Source organism: Neopsephotus bourkii, unplaced genomic scaffold, assembly GCF_033783945.1.
Source record: "Neopsephotus bourkii isolate Nb327-2 ecotype Australia unplaced genomic scaffold, CSIRO-AGI_Nbou_v1 NB_1493, whole genome shotgun sequence".
Classification (NCBI taxonomy): Eukaryota; Metazoa; Chordata; class Aves; order Psittaciformes; family Psittacidae; genus Neopsephotus; species Neopsephotus bourkii.
The window spans coordinates 4,799,799-4,823,689 of record NW_026901969.1 but is presented as its reverse complement, the minus strand read 5'-3'; the positions used below and the strand labels follow the sequence as shown (position 1 = coordinate 4,823,689).

The 23,891-nt window shown below is 37.2% G+C and overlaps 1 protein-coding gene across 2 annotated transcripts in view; it reads right to left on the bottom strand.

The window, feature by feature from the left end:
* Nucleotides 1–2,357: 2,357 nt before the first annotated feature.
* Nucleotides 2,358–23,891, bottom strand: part of PPP1R12A (protein phosphatase 1 regulatory subunit 12A) — a 117,933-nt gene continuing 96,399 nt past the window's right edge. Inside the window, exons 19-27 of one of the 2 annotated variants that reach the window (XM_061369375.1) lie at nt 23,631–23,749; nt 22,894–22,951; nt 17,856–17,877; nt 16,574–16,715; nt 15,808–15,912; nt 14,880–14,927; nt 10,867–10,917; nt 9,052–9,213; nt 2,358–4,514 (exon numbers count right to left, since the gene is read on the bottom strand). In XM_061369375.1, coding sequence (XP_061225359.1) covers nt 9,079–9,213; nt 10,867–10,917; nt 14,880–14,927; nt 15,808–15,912; nt 16,574–16,715; nt 17,856–17,877; nt 22,894–22,951; nt 23,631–23,749 — 680 coding nt within the window. In that variant the 3' untranslated portion in view covers nt 2,358–4,514; nt 9,052–9,078. The remainder of the gene's footprint in view (nt 4,515–9,051; nt 9,214–10,866; nt 10,918–14,879; nt 14,928–15,807; nt 15,913–16,573; nt 16,716–17,855; nt 17,878–22,893; nt 22,952–23,630; nt 23,750–23,891) is intronic. The other variant, XM_061369376.1, reaches the window with a different exon arrangement.

Here is a 23,891-nt window from a genome sequence, read left to right as displayed (position 1 = left end):
ACAAAAGTAAAGCAAATAACTCGTCACCAACATTTTTTACCCTTGTAATTAGTGGCTTTGACATAAGAACTCGAGGAAGCTGAATCACCAAAGATAAATGTTAACACCGTGTACATAACCATGAGCAGCGAGAACTCCTGAGAAACTTCAGGGAATCATTCCTTCTGTTCCCCGGCAGACAGACTGGCTATTATTCCTACATGGGGAAAACCTGCAATTCACTGAGGTGACCAAAACTATTCTAAGATGTACAGCAGGTGGGAAAGCAACTCTCTGCAGTGCAGTCACAAGTGTTTCCCTGCTGCCTAGAAAAGCAAGCTCCACAAAACATTCTGTAATGTTTGTGCAGCTGGGGAGTTGTAAAACCCATACATTATATAGTGCATTTGTGTTGTTTTGCTGTGCCAGCCCTCTGGATTGGAGCTGGAAATTAAATTTCATCTATAAAACATGTTAACCTCTCAGTTGCACAGTTCAAGTGTCAGAATTACCTCCTGCCCACACTGTGTCATGTGAAGTTAGAGGAACAATGGGAACAGTGCCTTTCAGTGTAACTGAGAACATGGCTGCCTGCACCTCCTGTGCTGGCCAGGCTCGGGCCTGCAGCTGCCACAAGCCCCACGTGCCATAGCAGGCCGACCCAGCCGGAGCTCCAGCGACACGGTGCACGGCAGTGCAGCATGACAGGTTTACCCACCTCTATTTATACTTCTGCCAAAGCAAAGAGACAGAGACGTAAGGGTGCATGTTCCTTTCTGGAGGAGCTGGTGTAATACACTGGTGAAGAAAACCTCAAGGTGCCCACAGAAGAAGTGGGAAGTGCCAGCTGTGGAGAGCCAAGCCACTGCTGGGATCACCCAGGTCAAGTACAAGTCAGTGTAATGATTATTTTCATAATCACCTCACTTAAAAAGAAATTAATGTGGTGCCCTCACACTTGACTATAAACCTCACGGTTAGGTCAGGTAGCTGCAGCAGAAGCAATCTTGTCTGGAGCCCATGTCTGTGTTATAAAGGTGAAGGAAATGCCTCCCTTGAGGGACATCTAAAGCAGGAATCTTCAGCTACCCAGGAGCATGCTTCTTCCCTCTTCTGTAAGATGTCATGCAAGTAGTTACCTTTCTAAGAAAGAAAGGACACGTGTTCTGTGATAACACATTGGTTCTTAAAAGATCACCAGATGGACAGGGCCCAGGAATAGTGAGCAGGTAAGATGAATCCCCATTGGCTTAATGCTCATCTGAGCACAAACTAGCATTTAGCATGAAAGGTGTTTCTAAAGGGAGGGAACAGTGAGACTCATGTTTTGTACTTGCTGCTGAGCAAACAAATGCACCAACCTACGGAGCATGAATTACAACTGTTTTGGAACCTGACAAGGAAATGTCAGTGGTCTGAAAGCAGCATGTACCAGGAACTAGGGGATACAGAGGGAATTGTTTATCGTGAGGGGGATGAGGTGGGCAAAAATGAAGTTCTAGCTCCCGAGTCTTTTCTTTTGGGCAAGTGCTACCATTTGAGCCATGAAAGTCAGGCAGTTCCTACAGCCACCTCCCCGCACTCTGCTGCCTGGGCTGCTTTCCTAGCCATGGTTGGTCACTCCTCCTCCCCAGGCCACAGCTTCCTTCACAGCTGGGGCTGGCTCCGAGTCAGCAGGCAGCAGTACTATATTCCTTGTAAATTTAGATTAGGTATTAGGAAGAAGTTCTTCCCTGTGAGGGTGGTGAGGCACTGGCACAGGTTGCCCAGAGAAGCTGTGGCTGGCCCCATCCCTGGCAGTGTTCAAGGCCAGGATGGACAGGGTTTTGAGCAACCTGGTCTAGCGGAAGGTGTCCCTGCCCATGGCAGAGGGGTTGGAACTGGATGAGCTTTAAAGGTCCCTTACAACCCAAACCATTCTATGAAACTATCTCCTAGATAATAAAATAGTCCTCCACTCCCAATTTTCCCTCTGTGGTAGCTGGAATTTCTGGGGGTGTGTTTGATCTGCAACGTGATCAGTACAGTAAGATGGTGACACAAGTTTAGCAATCACTTTGTGAGATGCGGTTGATATCCCGTAAAAAATGGTTCTCAGATTCTGCACACAGACAGGTTTATGTAAAATATATAAACATTTGTCCAAGTTGTTACAGATTGCATAAATATGGCATTTTTACTGTTGCATTTACAGATGTGCATGTACAATGATGTGCAAATAATCACAATTTGATTACAATCTTTGAAAGGTACTTGAACCTTGCATCCGAGTAACGCTATGAACGAAAAATGCCCACCAAAGAATTTAAATATATAACATGGTTTAAATTCGTAACAAATTTCAATGTCTCCTCAGTAAAACTTTCACGCATTTAAAATAGTTTGTATTCATTTTATTTGTATATGTCAAAATACAATTTTTTTTTTCCAAAATAGTGGGTTTTGCAACTAGTTTCATGCAGATACAAGGTCTGCTCAGTACTACCAATAAAATCAATATAGCACAGTAGCCATTCATTTTTTTAGATATAAAGAATAAATAACCTAAATATAAAACACTAAAATATTAGAAACACTTATTTAATCATTCACAGGCACCCAAACTTTACCAAATATAATCCAGAATATGCCTAACTGTCTTGTAACAGAACTCAATATGTTGCAGCCATTCAATTATTTATTTTATGTTAGCGTAAGACAATGGAAGTCCCTATGGTTCAGACCCACCTCTCATACAGATCAATTACAATAAGATATCTCAAACTATCTGTGTACCTTTAAAATCAAGAATCCTGAGCTTGGTAGTAAGAGCATAACCTTACATCTTCAAAAAACCAATCAACAGAGAGGACATCATGTCTTTCTTACCAAAACATATCCCAGTCCAGAAAAACTACCCCCCGCTCCCCGAGTCGGCAGTAGAACACAATGACCTTTTTAAATGAAGGGGTACAAATTCACATTTAATATAGTATACAATATAATCAATAATACAATAGCTACTACAAGCTTTACAATGTACAATCTGTTTTAATGGCTGATCCGCTCAGTGGTTTTAGGCAATAAACTATGTGCCGATAGGATGTCGTAGTTTGAATGGTTTAGTGAAAATATAAAAGCTGTTTCTAACAAAAGCGATCTTCATTTAAGTACTTTCTTTGTTTTTAAAGGCCACTGAAATGTATAAAATGGTCTGACATGATGGTGTTACCAAATTGGATGCCTTCTCACATGGCAGCAACAGTGCATATAAACATTAATGTGAGTGTAACGGGTTATGTTTCTCAGATGATTTAGTACATTACTTTGGCTAGCACAACAGTTTTGGACAGCACTCAGATAAATACAGGTATGTGAAATGTAGTGAAGCAGTTATATTTATGCAATTTTTTATTATGGTGAACACTATCAAATAAAAAAATGGGAGGAAAAGATAATAAAGTATTTTATATAGTTTAGACCTTTTGTAAAGATAGGGCTCCATACAATGTACAATGTCTAAATTCTTTATACCATAAAAATTAATGAACTTTGTTAAACACACTATTCTGGAGTAGCCTAATTTGCATTACAGACATTTGCAATAGGGAAATATATTCAAGCATGCCACGTGGTGGTCTGAAAAATCAAACCAGTACACATTTATATATACAGCATCACTCAGTACCTGCTCAAATGAATGTGACGATTACAGGATCTAACATCTTTCACTACAAACTTTTTTATTATTTTTTAAATTTTATTTTTAAAGTGTCCAATAAAGGCAGAAAACAGGAGTCTTAAAATATTTTTAGTTTCAACTGACTTTTAAAGCATTTTGTTTAGGAAATAAATGCATATTGCACAAACAGTGAAAGCAAATGTTCCACCAAGCATCTCTGTTCCAGGTGGTTGGACAATACATCTCTAGGTAGCTACACAAATATGTAATTTAAAAGGGTGTGTGGTCTCTGCAAATGGTAAAGCTGTGAAAACACTGTACAAGAAAATCTGGTACATGAATAATTAGAAGGGAAAAAAAAAAACAACCCTTAAGGTTTGAAGAAAAACTGAGTATAGAAAAAACCTGGGAATTGTGGCACAACAAAAACATTATTGAGTAACTGTCTTCTGTGAGAGCTGAAAGCTGTTGTTGATGTAAAAGTGTTTATGTACAACTAAGGCTTACTGGTTAAATATCTGAGGCGTATCTGGCCTTGAACACTTTCCTTATTACGCTGTAGCTGTAAACAAGATTTCTCAGTCATTTCATCTTCTCAGCAGCTGCATTTTAACAGAAACAATGATCTTGATACAAAAAAACACACAGGTAAGAGGGCGTTTGGCAGGATATCTGAAAAATTACAGTCTCCAAGGGATCTTCCCACACTTCCAGCGACTGCCATGCTATGGTCCACTGGAGTTACTAGTGATGTGCAATACCAGTATTTGCTGCTGTAGTAAACCCTTTATTTGGAAAGTTTGCTTATAACTCTGATCAAGGCCCCATTTTCATCTTTTAGCCTCTGGTTGTCTGCCTTCAGGTCTGGTAGCATCTGTGAGAAATGAAACATGATGGTTATTTGCTATAATACCCCAAGTAAAAGCAGACAAGTCCTGGGCATAAGAATCTTCATTCAGCTTAAGCATCTTGGCAGTTCTCCCCCTTCATATCAGCAGTTCAGAAAAACTGCACCTTTTGGCATGATACAGTTAAGAGTTATAGATTAGGAGGTTTCATTTGCTTGGACTAGATGCACTGAAACTTGGTGGTGCAGATGACAAGCCTCCAACAAAAGCATTTACAGTAGCATGAAGAAAGTAGTGTTACAGTAGCATTACAGCAAGCGTAATTAGATGCTTCAAATTTCAGTGCAAACCAAAAAGAAATGTCAATTACCAACAGTTTAAAGAGGCTTGTCTATGCTGCACCTGCATAGTTTCATAACATGCTGTGGCTAAGCATATCTACCCCTGTACTTGTGGATGACTTCACCCATATCAGATACAGTGTGATTCAGCTTGTTAGCTCACAGCATTAATCTTCCAACCACTTCCAAACTCATGTTGAAGCACACATCCTGCAATTTCAGCTCATACCCCTGAATAGCATATTTCACGCAAGATCATTGAAAGAGATCAGTGAAACATCAGGCTGCATACTCAGGCATTCAACAAGTTAGGAGATGGCAAGTTAAGGTTGCCACAGGAGATGGGTGACACACAAGCACAGAAGCTGGAAGGCAGAAGCCAAGTGAGGTGAGAGTTGGACAGGATCAGACAGGAAAGAAGGACAAGTCAGTGCACAAAGGTTTGTACTGGGAGAATTTAACTTGTCAGAGAAACCAGAAGTAATCTCAGCAGTTTTCTGTATCTACATTCACACACTGATAACAAACCACCCATAATACTCAGGGCTAAATTATGTGTATGTTTTCTAGCAGGTTTACACAGGAGGTAACAGCCTATTCCTGCACAGTGGTTATTCAATAACCTGAAGTGCAACTGTATGCAAGAGGTCTAAGTCCAGCTAGTGACCTATGTAACTGCTATATATTTTTTCATGAAGAATTTTTCTTGCCACTAATTTAGTTTTCATTCGATTCAAGCAAAATTATACTTTCAACCCGATTATATTCTGAATACTGTTACGGAACAGAAAGAACTGAGAGGTTTAAAAATGCAGGGATTAACCATGCATTACACTAGAGGCTTCATATTCACATCTCCTCTGGAGGATTCCTGTCCACACTCAGGTCAGCAAACAGCAGACCCTCTCTTAAGAGTGAAACATAATGATGCACTGAAGATGACCAAGGTATAGGATCTACAATTTACCTGAAAATACCAAAGTACGTGAAAGGAAGACAACAGGAGATCATAAGAGGAAAAAAGTGGTCTCTACAATTGAAGTAAAAATCATTCTGCTAACGTGGATTCCAACTCTGTTCTGGTGAAGCTTAGGCAAGACACCTAAACTGAGCTCTCCAGAGAGTCAGAGGGAAGCTTCCACTACAGCCGAGTGAGAACTATGCTTTGAATGGAAAGTGCTGTAAAATGCTGATTACTTTCAAAACCCACCTCAGGGTGTTTGGAATTGGGCAACACAAACAATCATTTGGCTATTTTCAAGTATTATCTATGTTAAAATTTCTAAGCTGTAAAAACCAACAACTGTTGTCCGAGATACATGTGCTAGGGGTCATATCCAGATAACAGGCATGTGTACCACACATTTGTGCGTACACCTCTAATAACAGGATAAACCTGGAGTGGTTCTATGATGTGTATCTGCAAACAATGAGACAGCCATTTGTTCAGGCAAAGCAATCTAAGCCTTCCCATCATCCTTTGCATTCTGTTCCAGATGTCACACCAAAGATCCTGGGTGAAATCATAATAGCATCCATCTAGGAAGCAAGAGGCTCTAGTTTTGGTCTTGTTAAATGGGTATCTCAGCAGTGTTGTCGTGTATGCTTTCCAGTGAAACCTCAAAGTAATTCCAGGAATGTCACAGTCCTCCTTCAACCAACTGACTAAGGAGCTGCAGCCCAAAATGCTTAGTGACATACAAGAAGACCCACAGAGTGGTATATTTGCTGGTGAACTAGTTTAATAAAAAAGGTACCGTTCAAATGCAGAGTTTTAATATAATCCAGTACCATTACATGTCTGCAAATCTCAGTAGTTACATTTTAATACTGATTAAACTAGTAGGTTGAATATGTATTAAAAAAATATTTTCTCTTTTGTTGTGAGTCTGCTAAAGAATAGGGGAAGACTGGTAGGAGACAAAAGCAGTTATGAGTAATAGGAAACTGACCAGGAAGGATAAACTCAAGTAACTTAAAATACTTACACTTCTCAATCTATACTAATCCCCACATACTTTAAACCTAGCCAAAGACATTTATACAATTTTCTTGGAGCAGTGCACTTCTATGGTAGTCAGACTTCTCATGAGGTGACATCACACACCTTTCATGTGCAAAGGGAGGAAAAGAAGTTTTGCAGTATGTTCAGTAAAAATAGTTGTATACCATACTTAACACTCTGAATTCCAATTTGCTTCTCACTAAAATAGAAAAGTATCTTCCTGTGATGAGATTCTTGAATAAGACTACAAATGTGCTCTTTTGCCTATCTGTATTATGTATGACTAGCTAGCAACTTTGCAGTGCTAAACAACTATTCAATAATCATACATGGAGCCAACCCAACTCTGTACAGTAAGAATAGTATCTGTGTTTGCTGGAGGATTTAGCAGTTTTTACATATAAAACAGCCTTGTAAATTAAGATTACAAAAAGATACCTGCTCAGATGCATCAGGCACACTATGGTTAAGCTACCATCATAATGTCAAGCCTCCCTGCTGTGTTTCCATTGTGTTTCCTTTGCTAGCCAGCCTCCTCAAGCTCCATAATGATCTGCCATTGAAAACTCCCCCTACAGAAAGGAATACTGAATAGTTTTCTATGGGTTAACACCCTGAACTGGCTTACCATGGTTAAAAGAATGCCAGTGCTAGCAAAATAGAAGGTATGGATGACAGCAGTCATTAGATTAGCTCAGCTGTGTTGAAAACCCACATTGTTAGCTGAAGCTGGTGTAAGATAGGCTGCCCTAAAGGGACAGCTCTCCCTCCCCATGCAGCAGTGTGTGCCTTGCTGCTTTCTGCATGTTAGTTTAGTGATTCAACGACTCTGGGGTGAGGTGGATCCACTCATATAAGGAATAAAGGGATTTGTTTTCAGCCAGGTCAGCGAGCCGAAGGGTTAACACAAGGGAATGTTGAGGAATGCGCCTGGACCAGCAGCAACCTTTCTATCCACATCCTATTGTTCAGACCAGCTCCAGGAAGACACAAAGCCAAAGGATAAACCTCTTTATTTCATGCCTCTTGGTGGGGAACACCTGAGATCAGACACTGAGCAGAATGAAAAAACATATACTCTTTGCCTTGCTTCTAAGTAGGAAGAGGGCAGGCGAGGGGAAGCACTTTAGCAAGAGTCACTGCAGAAGTGACTGCACATGTTAAAATGTGTTTCACCTATACATCTTAAACTTAGTTTTACTTACACATCTTATAAGCTCATTGAAACCTCCACCCTATTCAGCTGTTTATATAAGAGGAGGAAGAAAGGCATATAGATTTGGTGTGGAATGAAACTACATTTGGTTCCTCACAGAAGTTTTGAATCTTCAGCAGGTTTCTGAAATGGTCCTGAAATAACACTAAGGACAACAAACTGGCACTTTTTTCCCCAAAGTAAAACTCAAAACAGCTCATAGCTTTAACAAAAGAGGACGGAACCAGAATGAACCAGTTTGACACACTAGGCAGTTTTTTGTGTGTCTGTGTTTGTACAGGCCATGCATTATATGCCTACACACGCAGCAATACAAATCAACAACCAGTGCTAAACCTGGGTATTTTAAGTTGTCTAGATAAAAATAAGGATTGGTCAGAGCCACACAGGAAGTTAATATGTAAAAATATTTGAAAGTAAGTGTATTGACTTGAAATTCCAGTACATTTCTCAAAGAAAAGAGTTTCGTTCCTCTAAAGACACAAATGTAAGAAATAAAGTGCTAATGCAACTCTTCAGGAATACACAGTACTGAAACCAATTCTCAAACACTCTTTAGTTGAGACTAGATTTGTATCAATTCTGTGCACTTCAATTATACTGCAGCAAGGCACAATTCCTAATTTCAATTTGTTAGAAAACTAGAGGCAAAAAAAAAAAAAATCTATCTAATTTGAGCATTTACTCAAACATCAAAACAAGGGACTGACTTGAGTGTATCCCAGTGCAAATTCAAATCCTTTGAATTATTGCCAAGGTTTTAACATGTCAAAGGTTTCCTGGATCATTGCCAATTTATCTTCAAGAGAGCAGGGACAAGCTTCAGTGCTAGCAAGGACAACACCACACCATATCCACACATCTGCGACACCTCTAATTGGTACACCGGACACCATGCTTTAGCCACGCTTCCATAACCGAGCATCAGTTAAGGCAGTTTCTGGCACACAAGTGTTAATAGTAAAATTCGACTCAAGCACAAACTGAATGTCAACACCTGCCTGGCTACACAAAGGAGAAGGAAGAAATTACAAGTCCAAAGAGCGCAGTTGCCTATGGGACCCTGACAGCTTGGCAACTACTCGGGTCAAGGCCCTATTCTCAATCACCAGTCGCTCATTTAGGTGTCTCAAAGATTGAATCTGCTTTATTTGTTGCAGGTTCTGCAGGAATCAAAGAAACAGGAGTGAAAACGAGGGAAAAAGAACACCCCACCACATTTATATGTGTTTTAAAAGAACAAGAGATGAGCAGAACTGAAAGAAAACTTGTAAGAGACAGTCTTCTTTAAAGCAGATAAGTCACTGTGAAAGGAAAGTATCAAACAAGTGGCACATTCTTGAAAAGCAATCTAAGAATGAGCCGTGATTAGTCACAGCTTTCCAAAACAGTGCAGGATACATTAACAATGAAAGCTATTCCTGGAATTCTTTACTTAACATCCTAATTGCACAAACTAAATCTCCTGAAGTCTGTAAATAATGACACATTTAACGTATGCTTTTACACGGAAAAATATTTAATCTTTAATGCAAAACTTTCACATATTGCTTATTTAAAAAAGGGAAAAAAAAAAAAAAAAAAGCAATGTATTTGCATTCTCTATTTTATTGGGCAGCCCAACCTCCCCTAACAGGAATTTACAGGTTGATGATAGAAGCTCACATCCTGTCTTCCACTCTTGGACACAATTATTTTCCTCTGCCACAGTTTGCTTTCGACATATTTCACTTCTAAAGACCCATCAGGAACCACAGACATTGCATCCTCCCTTACAGCAAACAATCTTGGTCTGAACCCAAGGCAGCTAGAGGCATTGTGGTTGCCTTCTGCTTACATCTGCAGCTACAATTACTTTAACAAAACTATGCATAGATTTTAACAAAAATTATTTGGAAGTTAATGCTGATTCCAAGCACCAGAGGGAGCTCAAAATTGAGCTTGAAAGGAAACTTTTTATTAATCAATGACAAATAACAAATGTCAAACCCATGATACTTGCTGAAAATTTTGATGTGCAAATATGTTTCCTAGTCATACTTTAATTCTATCAGTTTGGTTGGCCCTGTCCAATATTATATCCAAGGACATAATACAAAAAAAGCCCTGCCAAATTTCATCCCTTTCTTAATCTTATCAGAGGATTTAACACTGATAAACCAGGAAACTAAAAAAATCCATGACTAGTTTAAAAAAATAAAAAAAAAAAGTATACTAAAAGTATAGATATTCTCCTTCTGGGATTCAGTTTATATACAGTTGAAAAAAACCCAGAGTTCAGTGAATATAGTAAATATTGTTTGTTGGCATCTGAAACCTATCTCCTGCTTTTTCTTAACTAAAACCTGATTATTATTCACTATAAAAAGGAAAGTTTTTCTTCTGATATTGGCAACATGCTGTATAACACATAATTTAAAGAGCATGAGATAAGATTTTAAGCAACATTTAATGCATAAATATCCATAAGATTATATGCTATCATTATTTTTAAGTGAATAAAGTAGAGGGTATCGCATCAAAATCATGGATTGCAATTCCATCTTGATTAGATCAAGCTGTCTTCAACTCCAACCATCTCTGAATGTTTCTTGTTAGCCAATACATTAATGAACTGTAAGTCTCAGTGTTTTCTTAAAACATCCTACATGTATGACTGCTTGTGCCAGTCTTTGTTCAAGCTATGACATGAGTGATTCTGAAACGCAATTATAACTTATTTTCTAAAGAAATTATAAGAGACCAGTAATACGGCCAGACTACATGTTGCACTGACATATGTTATTAATAGTTTAACATGTTAATAATTTACTTACTTTCAGTTCCTCTTCCATTTCAGATATCCTTCTTTCTAGAGCTCTTCTTTCCTAAATTGAAAGATGTGTGTTAAGACTGAACACCACAATTTTTTAAAAACTACTGCTTGTAAATACCGTGTTAACAGTGAAATACTTCAAGTTTCAAAGATCATACAATCAAAAGCATAGTGTGGACAGGAAATTTGTGATGGCAGTGATCTACAGAAATTTTCTCAATATGGAATTTTAATATCAGAGGAGGAAGAGATATACATCAAGTCCTACAAAACATACCCCTTCCTTTACACAAATTTAGATAGGTTGTAAGTACCATTTATTTGGATTTATTTTTTGTAAGCTAGGCTTCTGTAATAAGTTAGGATACAAGAAATGCAGAAAATGATCAGAAACAAAGAATATTAAAAGAAACAAGCACAAAAGCATAAGCTTTTATAGACAAGCAAAACTAGTTGAAACATCTGTCTCAGATCAGTGGGATGTGTCTACACTTTATAAAATGCAATGTGGTGTAGATACACCCAAGTTTACATTAAAGGGGTTCAGCTGAGTACCAAAGTAGCTACATAAGACCACCTGCTTCTTCAGTAAATGTTTCCTGAATATTTTCTGCGTTTCTAGTATGGTTTTATTAACACACCCCCCCTTCCTTTTTTTAACCTGAGAAGCAGGAGAAATTATCCTCTGTAGCGAACTTCAGGTTGTTTGGATTACACTGATTACAGTCCCCAAGCAAGCTCATTGAAAGGTAGCTTAGGGTTTTCTGCACTATGATGCAGTCTGCAGTGCAGACACACTACCATATTTCTAAATGACGTTATTGAGTTTAAACCTGATTTTCAACACATCTGACAGATGAATAGCTAATGCAATAGACTTCAGGGCTTTATAGCTTGATTGCTTGCTGTCCTGTGTCAGACAATGCAGTGTGTCTTGTTTAAAGCAGCTGCGGTTATCAGTACTCTACATTCAGATCTTTCTAAAGTGTGAAAGGCAAAAGCAACAGATTATTGCAAAGTGGACATATGCATCTGCATACAACGGTGTTATGCAAACAGCAAGCAGCATTGACTGAAGTGTGTAAAACTTTGGTTAGATCATACCGCCCAGTAGATACTGACTCTTGCCGGTCACCTTTCAGATATAAATCATTTGAGTTCAGTTTAATCATAGTGCAGTTATACCCCACCATTTTCCCATTTTAGCAAACAACTTTAAAGGTTTATCAAAGTAATAAATTACTGCAGTTGTTAATATACTTAATATACTTAACTCCTTCAAGTTAAGACTTGTCCTATAATGATACTGATGGATAGTAATGTGCATAGTAAGTACCAGTGAGTTAACTGCAGTAAGCAACTAACAAAAACCCCACACCATCTTACATTAGAATTGTGTCAGTTGTCTACTAGCTTTGTAGAACAATGTATGTGTTCTTATATTAAACAGTATTTGACAAGTCCTATGATTACCAAGAGACAAATCATAAAACAAATGTCAACATTTCGTATGTTTAGAAATCGTTAGTCCTTTTGATGCATTTGCTTAACTACCATGGTGAGCTTGTCTAAGAACAACTAGTTGCAGTAAAAGCCAATCAAGTAAAATCCTTATTTCATTAACTTTATATACTTCACTTTATTTAACAGAAACATTTAAGTGGACTGGTGTGGATGTAAGAGTTTTTGCAAAAGGTATTGTTCTGATTAGTTTAACTGGTGTGAGGAATGCCAACAAGATACCACACTGCAGTTTCACTGGGAAGATTTACCAGGATTATTTGATTAGTCCCTGGACACACAGGGTTTGCAATTTATGCAGTCTAGAATTTTATTATATACTTCAACAACTCTATAAGGTATGCCAAGGAACACTTGTAATCCTCAACATGAAAAAAAAAAAGCATGCTAGTCTCTCAGCTTATAAAATACAATAGCTCATTTGTGTTTCTCAAAGCAGCTAAGAGCCATGGGTTTGATGCAGTGAGACTGCGGTACAGGGATATACATAGGTGAAAAATCAACACCAGAGTTATAAAATTATTAAGAAGTAAAACCAGATATATGTAGATGTATATACCTATATATATTTATATATTCAGCACTATAAAAAAAATACCTTTCCATAACCCAAATTCCCAGCTGATGAATTCTAAATTTGGGGGACGCTTGTTAAAGGCACCTACAATTCTGATCCAGACTGAAACCTGGCAGTTTGAGTTTTATTGTCACACCATAGGAAATTCTGCTTTTAATGTACTTTTCAGAGTGACAGGTTGTTAATGAAACCCTTATTTTTGTCTATGTATTGCTAGGACCTTGCATCTGTGATTGAGTCTATACCCCACTTCCCTTGGAAGTCACCCCTTTCTGGTGAACAGTTCCCAAATCACACCATGGACAGCCACTTTTGAAGGCTTAACTCAAATGAAATTCAAAGCTAGTATTTTCTATATGTTAATACTTATTCTAGGCTTAATAAATGTTCCCATTAATTAATGTTCCCATTAAGCTTATTTCTGGAGATCAGCTGTTGATGACTAGCAGCTGAGAATCCTGCTTCAGTCACTTTCAAAGGGAAAGTAACTCCAGATTTTAACAAGGGAATTCAGAAAAAATTTTAAAGTCTTGTCTAAAAGGAAATTTAAAATTATAAATACAAGTAAAAATCTCCTAAATCTTCCGTAAAACATGTTTTCAGCCATATGGCATTATCACTAAGTTCATGTTTTAAACTGCAGTACTGAGTGCTCTGCAGTATGGAACCTATATAGTAATGAACACACCTAAGTCTATGAAACAATTAAATGTCCACTTGTGTGGCCACAATAGCAAGCAAGAAACCAATTAAAGCTGCTGATGAAACTTTTCTACTGATGAAATCAGTGTCTACAGCAGGATGCCAACATATCTAGGAGAAATAGGTGCTAAAAGGCTGCTGCAATTATCTGGAGAGATTATTAAGATAAAGTTAATGAAACTTCAGGAAGCGCCTGAGAGTATTTCTCCATGTGCTCCTATAAAATCTACCAAGTGTCTGTTTATACACCAGACAGGTTTGTATAAGTAAAAATCATTTTCTTAACCTCAAATACTGGAAAGTAAACATAAGCTAGTGAATGTGAAGCTTACCAGGGATAAATAAATGTATACCATATCACTTATCACTGTCAAAGTCCAGTTTACGCATCTAATGTGTCACTCCAGGATCAGGAGAGAAAAGAACATGTGGCCAGCACCATGAAGGAAGCCAGGACCACAATAAAACCAATGTAGTTAGCTTTACATTGCTGTGGAACTACACTTTTATGAAGATGGATTTGAAACTGTTGCGAAACTACAGCCTAGTTATCATGTGTCTAACTTCTGAAATAGTTCTTGTAGTCTATCCCACATATAGGTTTATTACATGGCTCCTTTCCCATTCAATTTAGGGCTGTTTCTGATCCTGATGCCCACCTCTTCCCACACCGCTTACTCATTCTTCCCGCCCTCCCCAGTATTTCCCTCTGGAAAAAGTTACAGTACTGGGAAAGAGACAGATTATGATTAAACTTATATCCTTAGCAGGTTTAAGGTGAGCTGAAACATCTACTTCCTTACCAACAATAACTAGCAGAACACCATGTATGCTTCTGGAAAGCTCTGAGGTAATTAAAGTCTCCAAATCTTGGAAATGGCTTAGAACATGAGACACACTGAATCTGCTTAACCCTCTGGAATGCCAACATTGTTTTGGATGAGATGGAACAGATCCCTGGAGGGCAGCAGGGTTTGGAGCCTGGTTATCATGAACCAACAGATAACCTGAAGGCAATTCTTATAAGTAATTTGATCTTACAGTATCTCACATTCAGTGCCACTTGGAAACCTAGAATCCCCAAATCGTCTAAAAAATGCAAGTTATGAGAAAGGCTTCTGCTCCCATTAAAATATATCCAAGCCAGGGGTTGCGAAACAAACTAAAACAAAGCCTCAACTGGAGTACTTAAGAGAACTTTGGCAGAAACTCACCCTTTTCTCCATTTCCAAGAGTGACCTGTCAGCAAATCTTTCTTGTCTCTGAAACACAAAATTAATGAAGACATTAATGCTTAACCAACATAGAACTGAAGAAAAAACAATTCAACTGGACATTTTAGTATTCTGTTCAAAGTATGTTTTGAAAAGTATTTTCAGGGAAGTTAACACTGAAATAAAGGATAATGAACTGGATTTATCATGCACTTCCTCTGTGACCATCCCTATGTAATTTAATCACTACACAGCCTTTGGCAAATAAGGGTAATATAGTGTTTCTACCTAAAAGCATTACAAAACAAACAACTTTTTAATGTAATTCACTGGTATTTACAGGGTACACATGGAAGACACTTACATAAAGGTAAATTCCAGCAAATAAGATCTCAGACTAGGAAACACTCTCTACAGCAATTTATGAAGAATTAAACTTTTATGTATGCATTTGCTATTACTGTATTCAGCACTGTTATCTGACAGCAGTTATCTGTAACTGGAGTGCACTATTTGCTCTTCAGTTCTAAGATAAAGCTATCTAACTAGCCAGGAAGAACTTGCAGGTTATGCCAATCTGCCAGCAGGTTTACGAATTAATCAATCAATCCTGACTGACAGTTGGAATGTAAGCTTAACAGTGTAGAAAGTGTATATCCCAACCAGCAAAGAAGTCCCAGATACACGCTAGCAAGAATCACTACTACTTAAATAGGTAGCAGGCAGTCTGACACATTTTGTTAATAGCTAAAGACCAGAATCCTGCACATATTTCTCTTTAGAAACAAGAGAGGTACTCTTCTTTACTCCCATTTTTGGATAAGAAACAAAGCTGATGCCTAGTACAAAGCAGCCCACAGCCTGGGGTGCTTTTAGTTTGCTGTTCAATTTGTCAGTTAAGTACATGCTTTTTTTGTTTCATACAAACCTGAGTGGTCTTCTCCAACTGCAGCTTAAGATCCGTAAGTTCCATGTTGGTATCATGTAACTGTGCTTTCAGTTTTTCATTTTCAGCTAGAATCTGTTCATAAAGCTAAGAGAAAATATGCATTAAAAAAAATACCAAATACTCATTCGGTGAGATTAGCTGAAAAATTTAAAAACTGCGATTGAGCTGCAAGTAAAATGAACAAATATATTAAGAAGCAAAAATCAGTTATAGACTGTAAAGATGTTTAGAATTAGCAAGCACTTTAAAGAACTGTAACCAAGTTTTTCGAGAAACGAGCAACTTTGCACAGGGATCATGTAACTTACCTTGCACATATTAAAGAAATACTTGCTACTCTTTTTGCTTCAGTATTCACAGATTAGACACCACAGTAAACTTTGTCAAACTCTTCCTCTATTTTTAAGCAAGATCTAAACAAATTTTTACATTATATGTATGTAAGCTAGCAAATATAAACGGCTTCACATATGTCTAAAGCAGTTTTAATGACACAATCAACTAAAAAAAACCCCCAGTATTTATCATAAAAAAATGGATATTGGCTCCTCTGTATTTTTCCCTTGCCTTGAAAAGTGCAAAAGCCAGAAGCTGTTTTGTAATGTGCATTTTTCTCCAGTGTAGTGGATGCTTTGCTGAGCTGCTTTGAGCAGCATTTGTGATGCAATGTGAGATTGTTTCCAGAGAATTTATGAGAAACAGTAATAAAGTTCTATTTTCCCACCAAAAGTATTGGATCATATACCTTCTTAAAATCAGTGCTATCTTCTTTTTCTAGTCTACTGCAGTATGGTTTTCGATCTTCAAGGTAACTCTGTGACACCGACCGCCCTTGTGCTGAATCATAACGATCACCTGAAGACAGGCTGAGGGATCCCATATCATATCTGTGAAAGAAAAAGTCTTAAATTTGTGTTCAAACTGAGACCACTTACTGTATCAATCATTAGGAATTTGCTGTAACCCAGCTGAAAACAACCAAATGCAATTATGTGCTTCAGTTTAGCCACTCTCTTCTAATTTGATGCAAATTTGATTTTTACATTCCCTCAGTACTTCAAGATTCTGCATGAAAAGGTTTTCAAACTGCCAAGTTCCTGCACCTTGTACGTATTTTAAATTAAATTATTTAATTCAAGCAGATATTTACATCTTAAAGCACTTTATGGTAACTTAGGTACTTTAATTATTTATAAAGATCTACTTTTAAAGATTTATTTTAATTGAAGGTTTTTATAAAGGAAATCTCTAAAATACCATCCTAGATGAATTTTCCAGGTTTTATTAGAGAAACCAAGGAGATTTCAAAACTTTTTGTTGTGAATTCTAGTATTTCAGCAGATGTGGTTTATGAAACATATCTTCAGCAAAGTCCTTATCCTGTTCATCACTATAACACAACCATTATTAACAAAGTCCACTGTTCACTCTTCACTGATCGTGTGCTGTAGCAGTTCTATTTAACAGATTTTCAGCACAGACAGAACATAATAAAATCAAATCATCTGAAAGGTCTGAAAACAAAACTTTTTTTTTTAAAGGATATTTCTGCATTGCCTTTTAACATATCTTAAGGAAATCTGATATTCAGAGGGTGCAGTACTTTTCTTGAGATTCCTTGCAAAATTTTCATTAGGGTATTCTAAAAGAGGGGCAACAAGATCCTCTTATCTTCATTGCAAAATCTGACTTCATACTGAAAAATCTGCAGGGAACCATCCTATATCCACAGTGTTCTACAGAATGCTCAGCCCGCTTTCAGTGCACTACTAACAGAGAGTCCAGTATATTCCCTGGAATGGAGCAGCCCACCCACACATGATAAAAAATAGTTAGTACTGTAGCTTTACTACAGTACATTTTTCCCATACAATTTCATACAAAGACTAAATATCATTAACACCTTTTAAAGCTCAACCTGGCTGACTACTGGGGTTAAGCTGAATTTGTACGCGAAGAACCTAAAATGAGAATATGTGAACAGAAAGTGTAACAATTTTAAATTGATTTATTTAAATTGCACATACCTTGACAGGCTGTCACTCTGAGGTGCAAGGGGTAGAAAGAGAGAAAAAGAATGGATCAAGTCAGTAATTTTATTAAACAAAATATATAACAATATGTGAACAAATATACCTAAACAGCTATGTTAAATGCACACACTACCCAACAGTATGTATTATCTGAACATTGTCAAGCTTCAATATTGTTATGCCTGGAACAGAAAAGAAATATGTTCTAGAATGTGTCTGCCAAAAGAAGATTGCCAAAATATGATTTACAAGGATGTTAACATTATACCCTAGAAGTCTGGACTGGCCTAAACATTAGTAATTTCAGCAGTTGGTGCATTCTGCAATTTGCCTGCCTGTTATTGAAGGCATCAGAACTGTGTTCTCTGAGTTCCCTTGTCCTTTTTCCTTTTCCCTATCATTCACAATGTTTTGAAAGGTCAACAGAATCAGTACTTGACCTCAAAACAGTAATATCAAATAAGCTACAAGATCATTGTTTCAACATAGCTTGATGGAAAACAAGCTACTATACCAGTAACATAAGGAAGTACTTATTAGACTTAAAATTAAGTGGCATCATTTCATTTTTTGTATTGCTTTCATTCCAGGTGAATCCATAGGCACAAAGTTCACTCACTTTATCTGACAAGCAGAATTTAATTAGAAGTGATATCTTAAGAGTGAGGGAGCGCCCTTTAAGCATTACATCAGCCATGCAAACCTTTTTCCCCTCTGGGTGGTCGACACAGATTCACCATTTATTCCAATCATAAAAACAGTCTTGAATGAAGACATTTTAGTCAAGGAACTCCACTGATGTATCTATCATCACCTGGATATCATATCCTCCAGTGTTACCCATCTAGCAGTGGCTGAAGCCATCCCCAGAGGTGTTTTGTTTTTTTGGGTGGTGTGCTTTATTTGGTTTCCCTTTTTAGAAGGAAGATATTTTTTCAGTGTGCATAGAGGAAAAAGCCACATTCTCCACAATATATGCAATTTCCCCTTTGACACCCTGAAGTGCATTTACTATACAGAGTGTATCAAAAGTACATGCTGTAGACTAACCACTCCTAATAAAACATTGTTATTTTCTGTTAGGGGCATGAATAATGCCAAGAACTTAAGAGACTTCATAGCATACATCACAGTCAGGTGGCACACACCTATACATACGTATCTTTTAAGCTACTGGCCACAAGAAGATTAAATTCCACCTAAGCATGAGCTTTATCTTGCATAATTGCATGTCTAAGTAAGATCAGTATGAGATTACAGAATTCCACCATACAATCAACGACCTATAGAAATCCCTTTTCCACTGCTTCCTTCTCACCTCAACAAAACAGAGGAAGCTTTGTCCGCAGTCAAAACTTTAGGTCTCTTTTTTTACCTTGAAGGAATGCTGTATGCAGAAAAATGTTAAGCTGGTCCTTTTAACGTTCACCTACAATGTAAGACAGCCACTACAAAGAAGTAAACCATTCCTACATTATTTCTTAACAAATACACTTTCTAAAGGTTGTTTTTCTTTCCTTCTAGTGGACTCCCCATGGCGCCGTGGGAATGTGAAACCTCCCAGATCTCCATTCCCCTGCTGCACTATAGCTTCCCAAACGGAAAGGCGAGTTACTAAGTCACACGGAGACCATCTTAGAAACAAAATTTTCCAGCTACACAGCAAACAACAAACGAATGGGTGAGGTAAGAAAGCAGTAATTACTAGAGGCAGGAAAACACAGACACAGGCCATTCCCATTCTCCTGGCTGAGGCTGGGAACGTGGGAAGCTGGCCAAGGATACCATAATCTTCAGAAAACTACTTCAGTGGCTTCTGTTCCCTGAAAGCTGCTAAGCCCTGCTCCTGCTGCTCAAGCGTCATCCAGCTTCTGTACCTCACTGAAAGAACATCGTATTTCTCAAGCACATGCCTCTTCTTGTTCCCCTCACTTTTCACAAAACATGTTTAGGTTTCACTTTCGTAGCACTCTTCTCTGTTTGCTCTGTTTCTCCTTCAGATTCTGTCAGTTCAGTTCAGTCACAATCTTTGACATATAACTAAAAAGAATTATGAAAAGGTGTGACTGAGTTTATGAACTCTACATAAAGCTTGTCAGCGGACAAATGATATCACCAGAGCTATCCCTGTGCATCCAAATCATGACATGGATGTTCTTTGCAGTCACAGAACAGAGTAGACTGAGCAGCTACCATCGAAGCAGCAGCACACAAGCAGTAACAAAAAACTAAACCATACATATCCTTACTTACATGACCTGAAATAATACTTAACTTCCAACCCTTCTAACCTTTCAGAAGCCACATACCTGGTATCGCTAGCTAAAACAAAGTTTCAGCCCATTTAATTACAACCTAATCACAGTTGTAGTACCTCATACTGAAACCCAGGTTTCAGGGAAACACTTTGTTACTTAGAATCCTTCAGCTGCCAAGATCTCTTCTCACTTCCTTATTTTTAAATGGCTATGCTACAGCTTATTTCTAATGCTATCCTTCCAGCAGGGACACCAATTTTCTTTAAGTAACCTGGTGGTTTTTGTGCGAGTTGAGGAAATTCTCACCTCTTAACATTAAAAAGCCTAAAGAAAATTTCATTAGAACCTTGAACTGTCAAAGTGGAGGCAAAGTCTGACATCTCTTTAATTGCTCTCCTTTATGGACAAAGGATCAGCTAAGAAGTAAAAAGGCAGCTCTGGAGGACCAAAGAACATGAAAGCAGAAACTGAAATCTTACAAAACAGTTATTTCAGAGGCCTCTGAAGCAAATAATAATTTTCTGGCTCCTTATTTTGTCTAAGGTCCTTCAGTTTTCTTTGTAGCATGCACCCAAGACCTCTTCTCTTCAGTTTAAATTCTTGAGTTACTGCCAAAGCCTTTGGAATTTTATAGTTACCATCGTCTACCTGTGGCTTGTAGCTTCACCAAGAAAAAAAAACAAACCACACAACAGCAGCACCACATAAGGGAGTAATAGAGAATTTCAGCCTATCTGATGTTTCTGTCTTCTAAATAGCAGTACATCAAATAACCACCAGAACTGAAAAAGCACAACTACTTTCTGACTGTCTTTCACTCTAGTTCTAGTTTTTTCATACCTTTCCTTTTCTCTTCCTAGAACTGAGAACGACTTGTAACCCAATAATGAATTTCTACAATAAAGCAATTAAGATTTGTGTCGAAGTGAAAGCAGATTTAGCAACTACAATACAGAAAGTGCAGTTTCTTTAGGCATTTAAAAAAACAATAAAAATACACTTTTTGCATGGATTTGGGAACAAACTTCCTCTCAGAACATTCAAGATTTATTCCACTATTCTATTTCTTAGGTGGCAATATACTGCACTGACAGAAGTAATATATTTAGTACTCAGTTTATCACTGATAAATGCTAAATAGTTGTTTATCAAAGAGAGGAAGTTACATGAACTTTACAAAATGTTTTACATCTCTGATAAACCATCTGTATGCAAAGGAAAAAAAACAACCCCACACCTAAATATGAAAACGATGAAGTCATTATCTACAATTTTTAAGACATAGTTAAAAATTATAATAATTACAAGGTTAGGACATTTTCTGCAATTTTGACACCATACTGGAAATTCTGTATTAGATTTGACAAAACTTGAAAAGAAAACTTAAACGCACATGAAATACTTGTTTTGAAATTTAATTCACTTTCAGTCTGGTTTTGTATTTTCTGCAGCTGACACAAGAGCTCGTATCAACAAAACAAAATCAATTTATGTAGCTAGGTGACAGTGACAGTTCACACCTTCAATTTATTTCAGAGCTCTTCATGAACTCAAATCTGATATTATACTGACTTAAAATGAAACCAAACTACTAAAGTCTTCTGTGGGAAGTACAGAGCTAGGAGAGTATTTTGACTCCTAAACCAAGCCATGATTAGGCAGTCTAAGTCTACACTTCACCATCCTACCCCAACACACATCCTTTTAATTATAGCTCATAACAGTAATTTTGGGCCTGTTTTATCACTATTTCATTGTAGTTTTATGAGTCTAATACAATTAGAAGCACCACATGGACATTCAACTGAAACAAATTTTTACAGAACAGGAGTAATTACAGATCTAAGGATAATGATATATACTAGTGGGAGGAAAGGAAACAGGACTATGCATTCATGTTAATGTGACACAGAAATAAAAAGTGGAGCAAACCAAAACCAGAATGAATCTCTTAACTAGAGTATTTAAGGAATGTTTAATGGAAGCTTTTACAAAAAGGAGAGAAATATCATTCAAGTTTTATTCCTCAGTAACGAAGACGATTCCATAATGTGTAACTCCAGGGTTTAGGTCAAGAGAAATACATCCTGCTATACCATTTTATAGTACATCTTAAGTTATTATTTCCCTTATAAATCCCTCTTCATCCCACTGTCACACACCACTCAGTTTATAAGGCCTTTCTCCATCAAATCAAGCCTATTATACTGTTATCCACTGACTAATAGTGGTGAATTAGGATGTTCTGAAATCCATTTTCTTCAATGGAGAAATCAGGTATATTGTGCTCTTCAGCATTGTATGCTTCATTATATTAACTTCTCATGTTAATTACATTATTGACATTATTGACTGGGGTCAATTTTAAAATGCTTTAATTAGTGTGCAGAAATCACTGTACATAATTTATCTGAAAATAACAGAGCATATGGAAGAAAAACTTCTGCAAGGTAGAAACTGACAGCCCTCTGGTAACTTGCTGCAACATGTCGCTAACCTACGCGTCAAGAGATTTCACCTATGTTTTATGGATGTTATTTCTATATAATCAGAATGGAAGATAAAAAGATCCATTTTAGCCATTGTTAACTTGTTAAAATTTGCTATTAAAGCCTGCAAAGGAAATGGCACTGAGCCATAGCCACGAACTATTAACACCTACCTACCTACTGTAGGTACTCTTTTAATTTAATGCAACTGCAACAGAAGTTTTGCAATCAATACGTATCTGTTAGAAAGTTAATGAAGTAATCATCTTTTTAAAATTACCTGAGTTTCTTTCTTATTTGTTCCTTCTTCTGAATCAGACTGGTGTTCCTGTTCATTTTCACTCTGGTGAAAGAGGTGGGAGAGGAAAACAACTGTTGAAAGCTTACAGAGATTTTAAAGCATTCTAGACTTCATATGAGAAAATCTAAGAGCAGTAGAATTCCACCCAAATCATATATAGAGAATATATGGTGAAAATTCTTGAACAAGAGCATGTTTGCAGTACCAGAAAGAGAGGAAACAGAACTTTGCATCTGGCATATGAAAATCTTGCTTTTACAAAATTTCATACTGATCCCATGACAAAGAAGAGGGAAAGGGAATTGGCTGAACCATCAATTATAACCCTTCCAATCTGACAGAGCAGTTCTTTCAATTTTAAGTACAATTTCTGGCACAGCTGTAACGTGCCAGAAAATGATTCTCATTCTTACAGCTTTGGGATGCATGCGTTACAAAAGAGTTATTCAATGATTATTTTTTCCTTAGATTAGGATTAATTCCTATTAAGTTATGGTTAATACAGTATTCTAAAGTACTTTTTAGCATTATCATCATAACTTAAGACTTAATTTTTCAAAATAGATACAAAGAATATATATAACTTGAACAAGCATCAGTTTTTCCAGAATAATTAATTATACGCTGTATTACCCTATTCTCTATGTTAAGAATAGTTTGTACACATGCCATATCGCTACAAGCTAAGGCTATAGATCAGCAGTAGCAGTTGTTTACTTACATCTTGAGTCCAAAAAGAAACTCCTGTAGATCGTCGTTTTTCTCTTGGTCGCCTCCTTTCCCTTATAGACTTCGGCTGTGACTTATCTTCTTCCTTTTCTTCCTCTTTTTTGCCCCCTTCTGTTAATAACAACTTTCTTATTCATTTAAATATGACAAAATCGAATTTTTCTGAAAATTTTTGAGACAATTCTCAGTCTAAAATGTTTACAAATATTGTTTTGACCTGAGAGCTAAAGAGCTTCTCATCACATACAGGGTT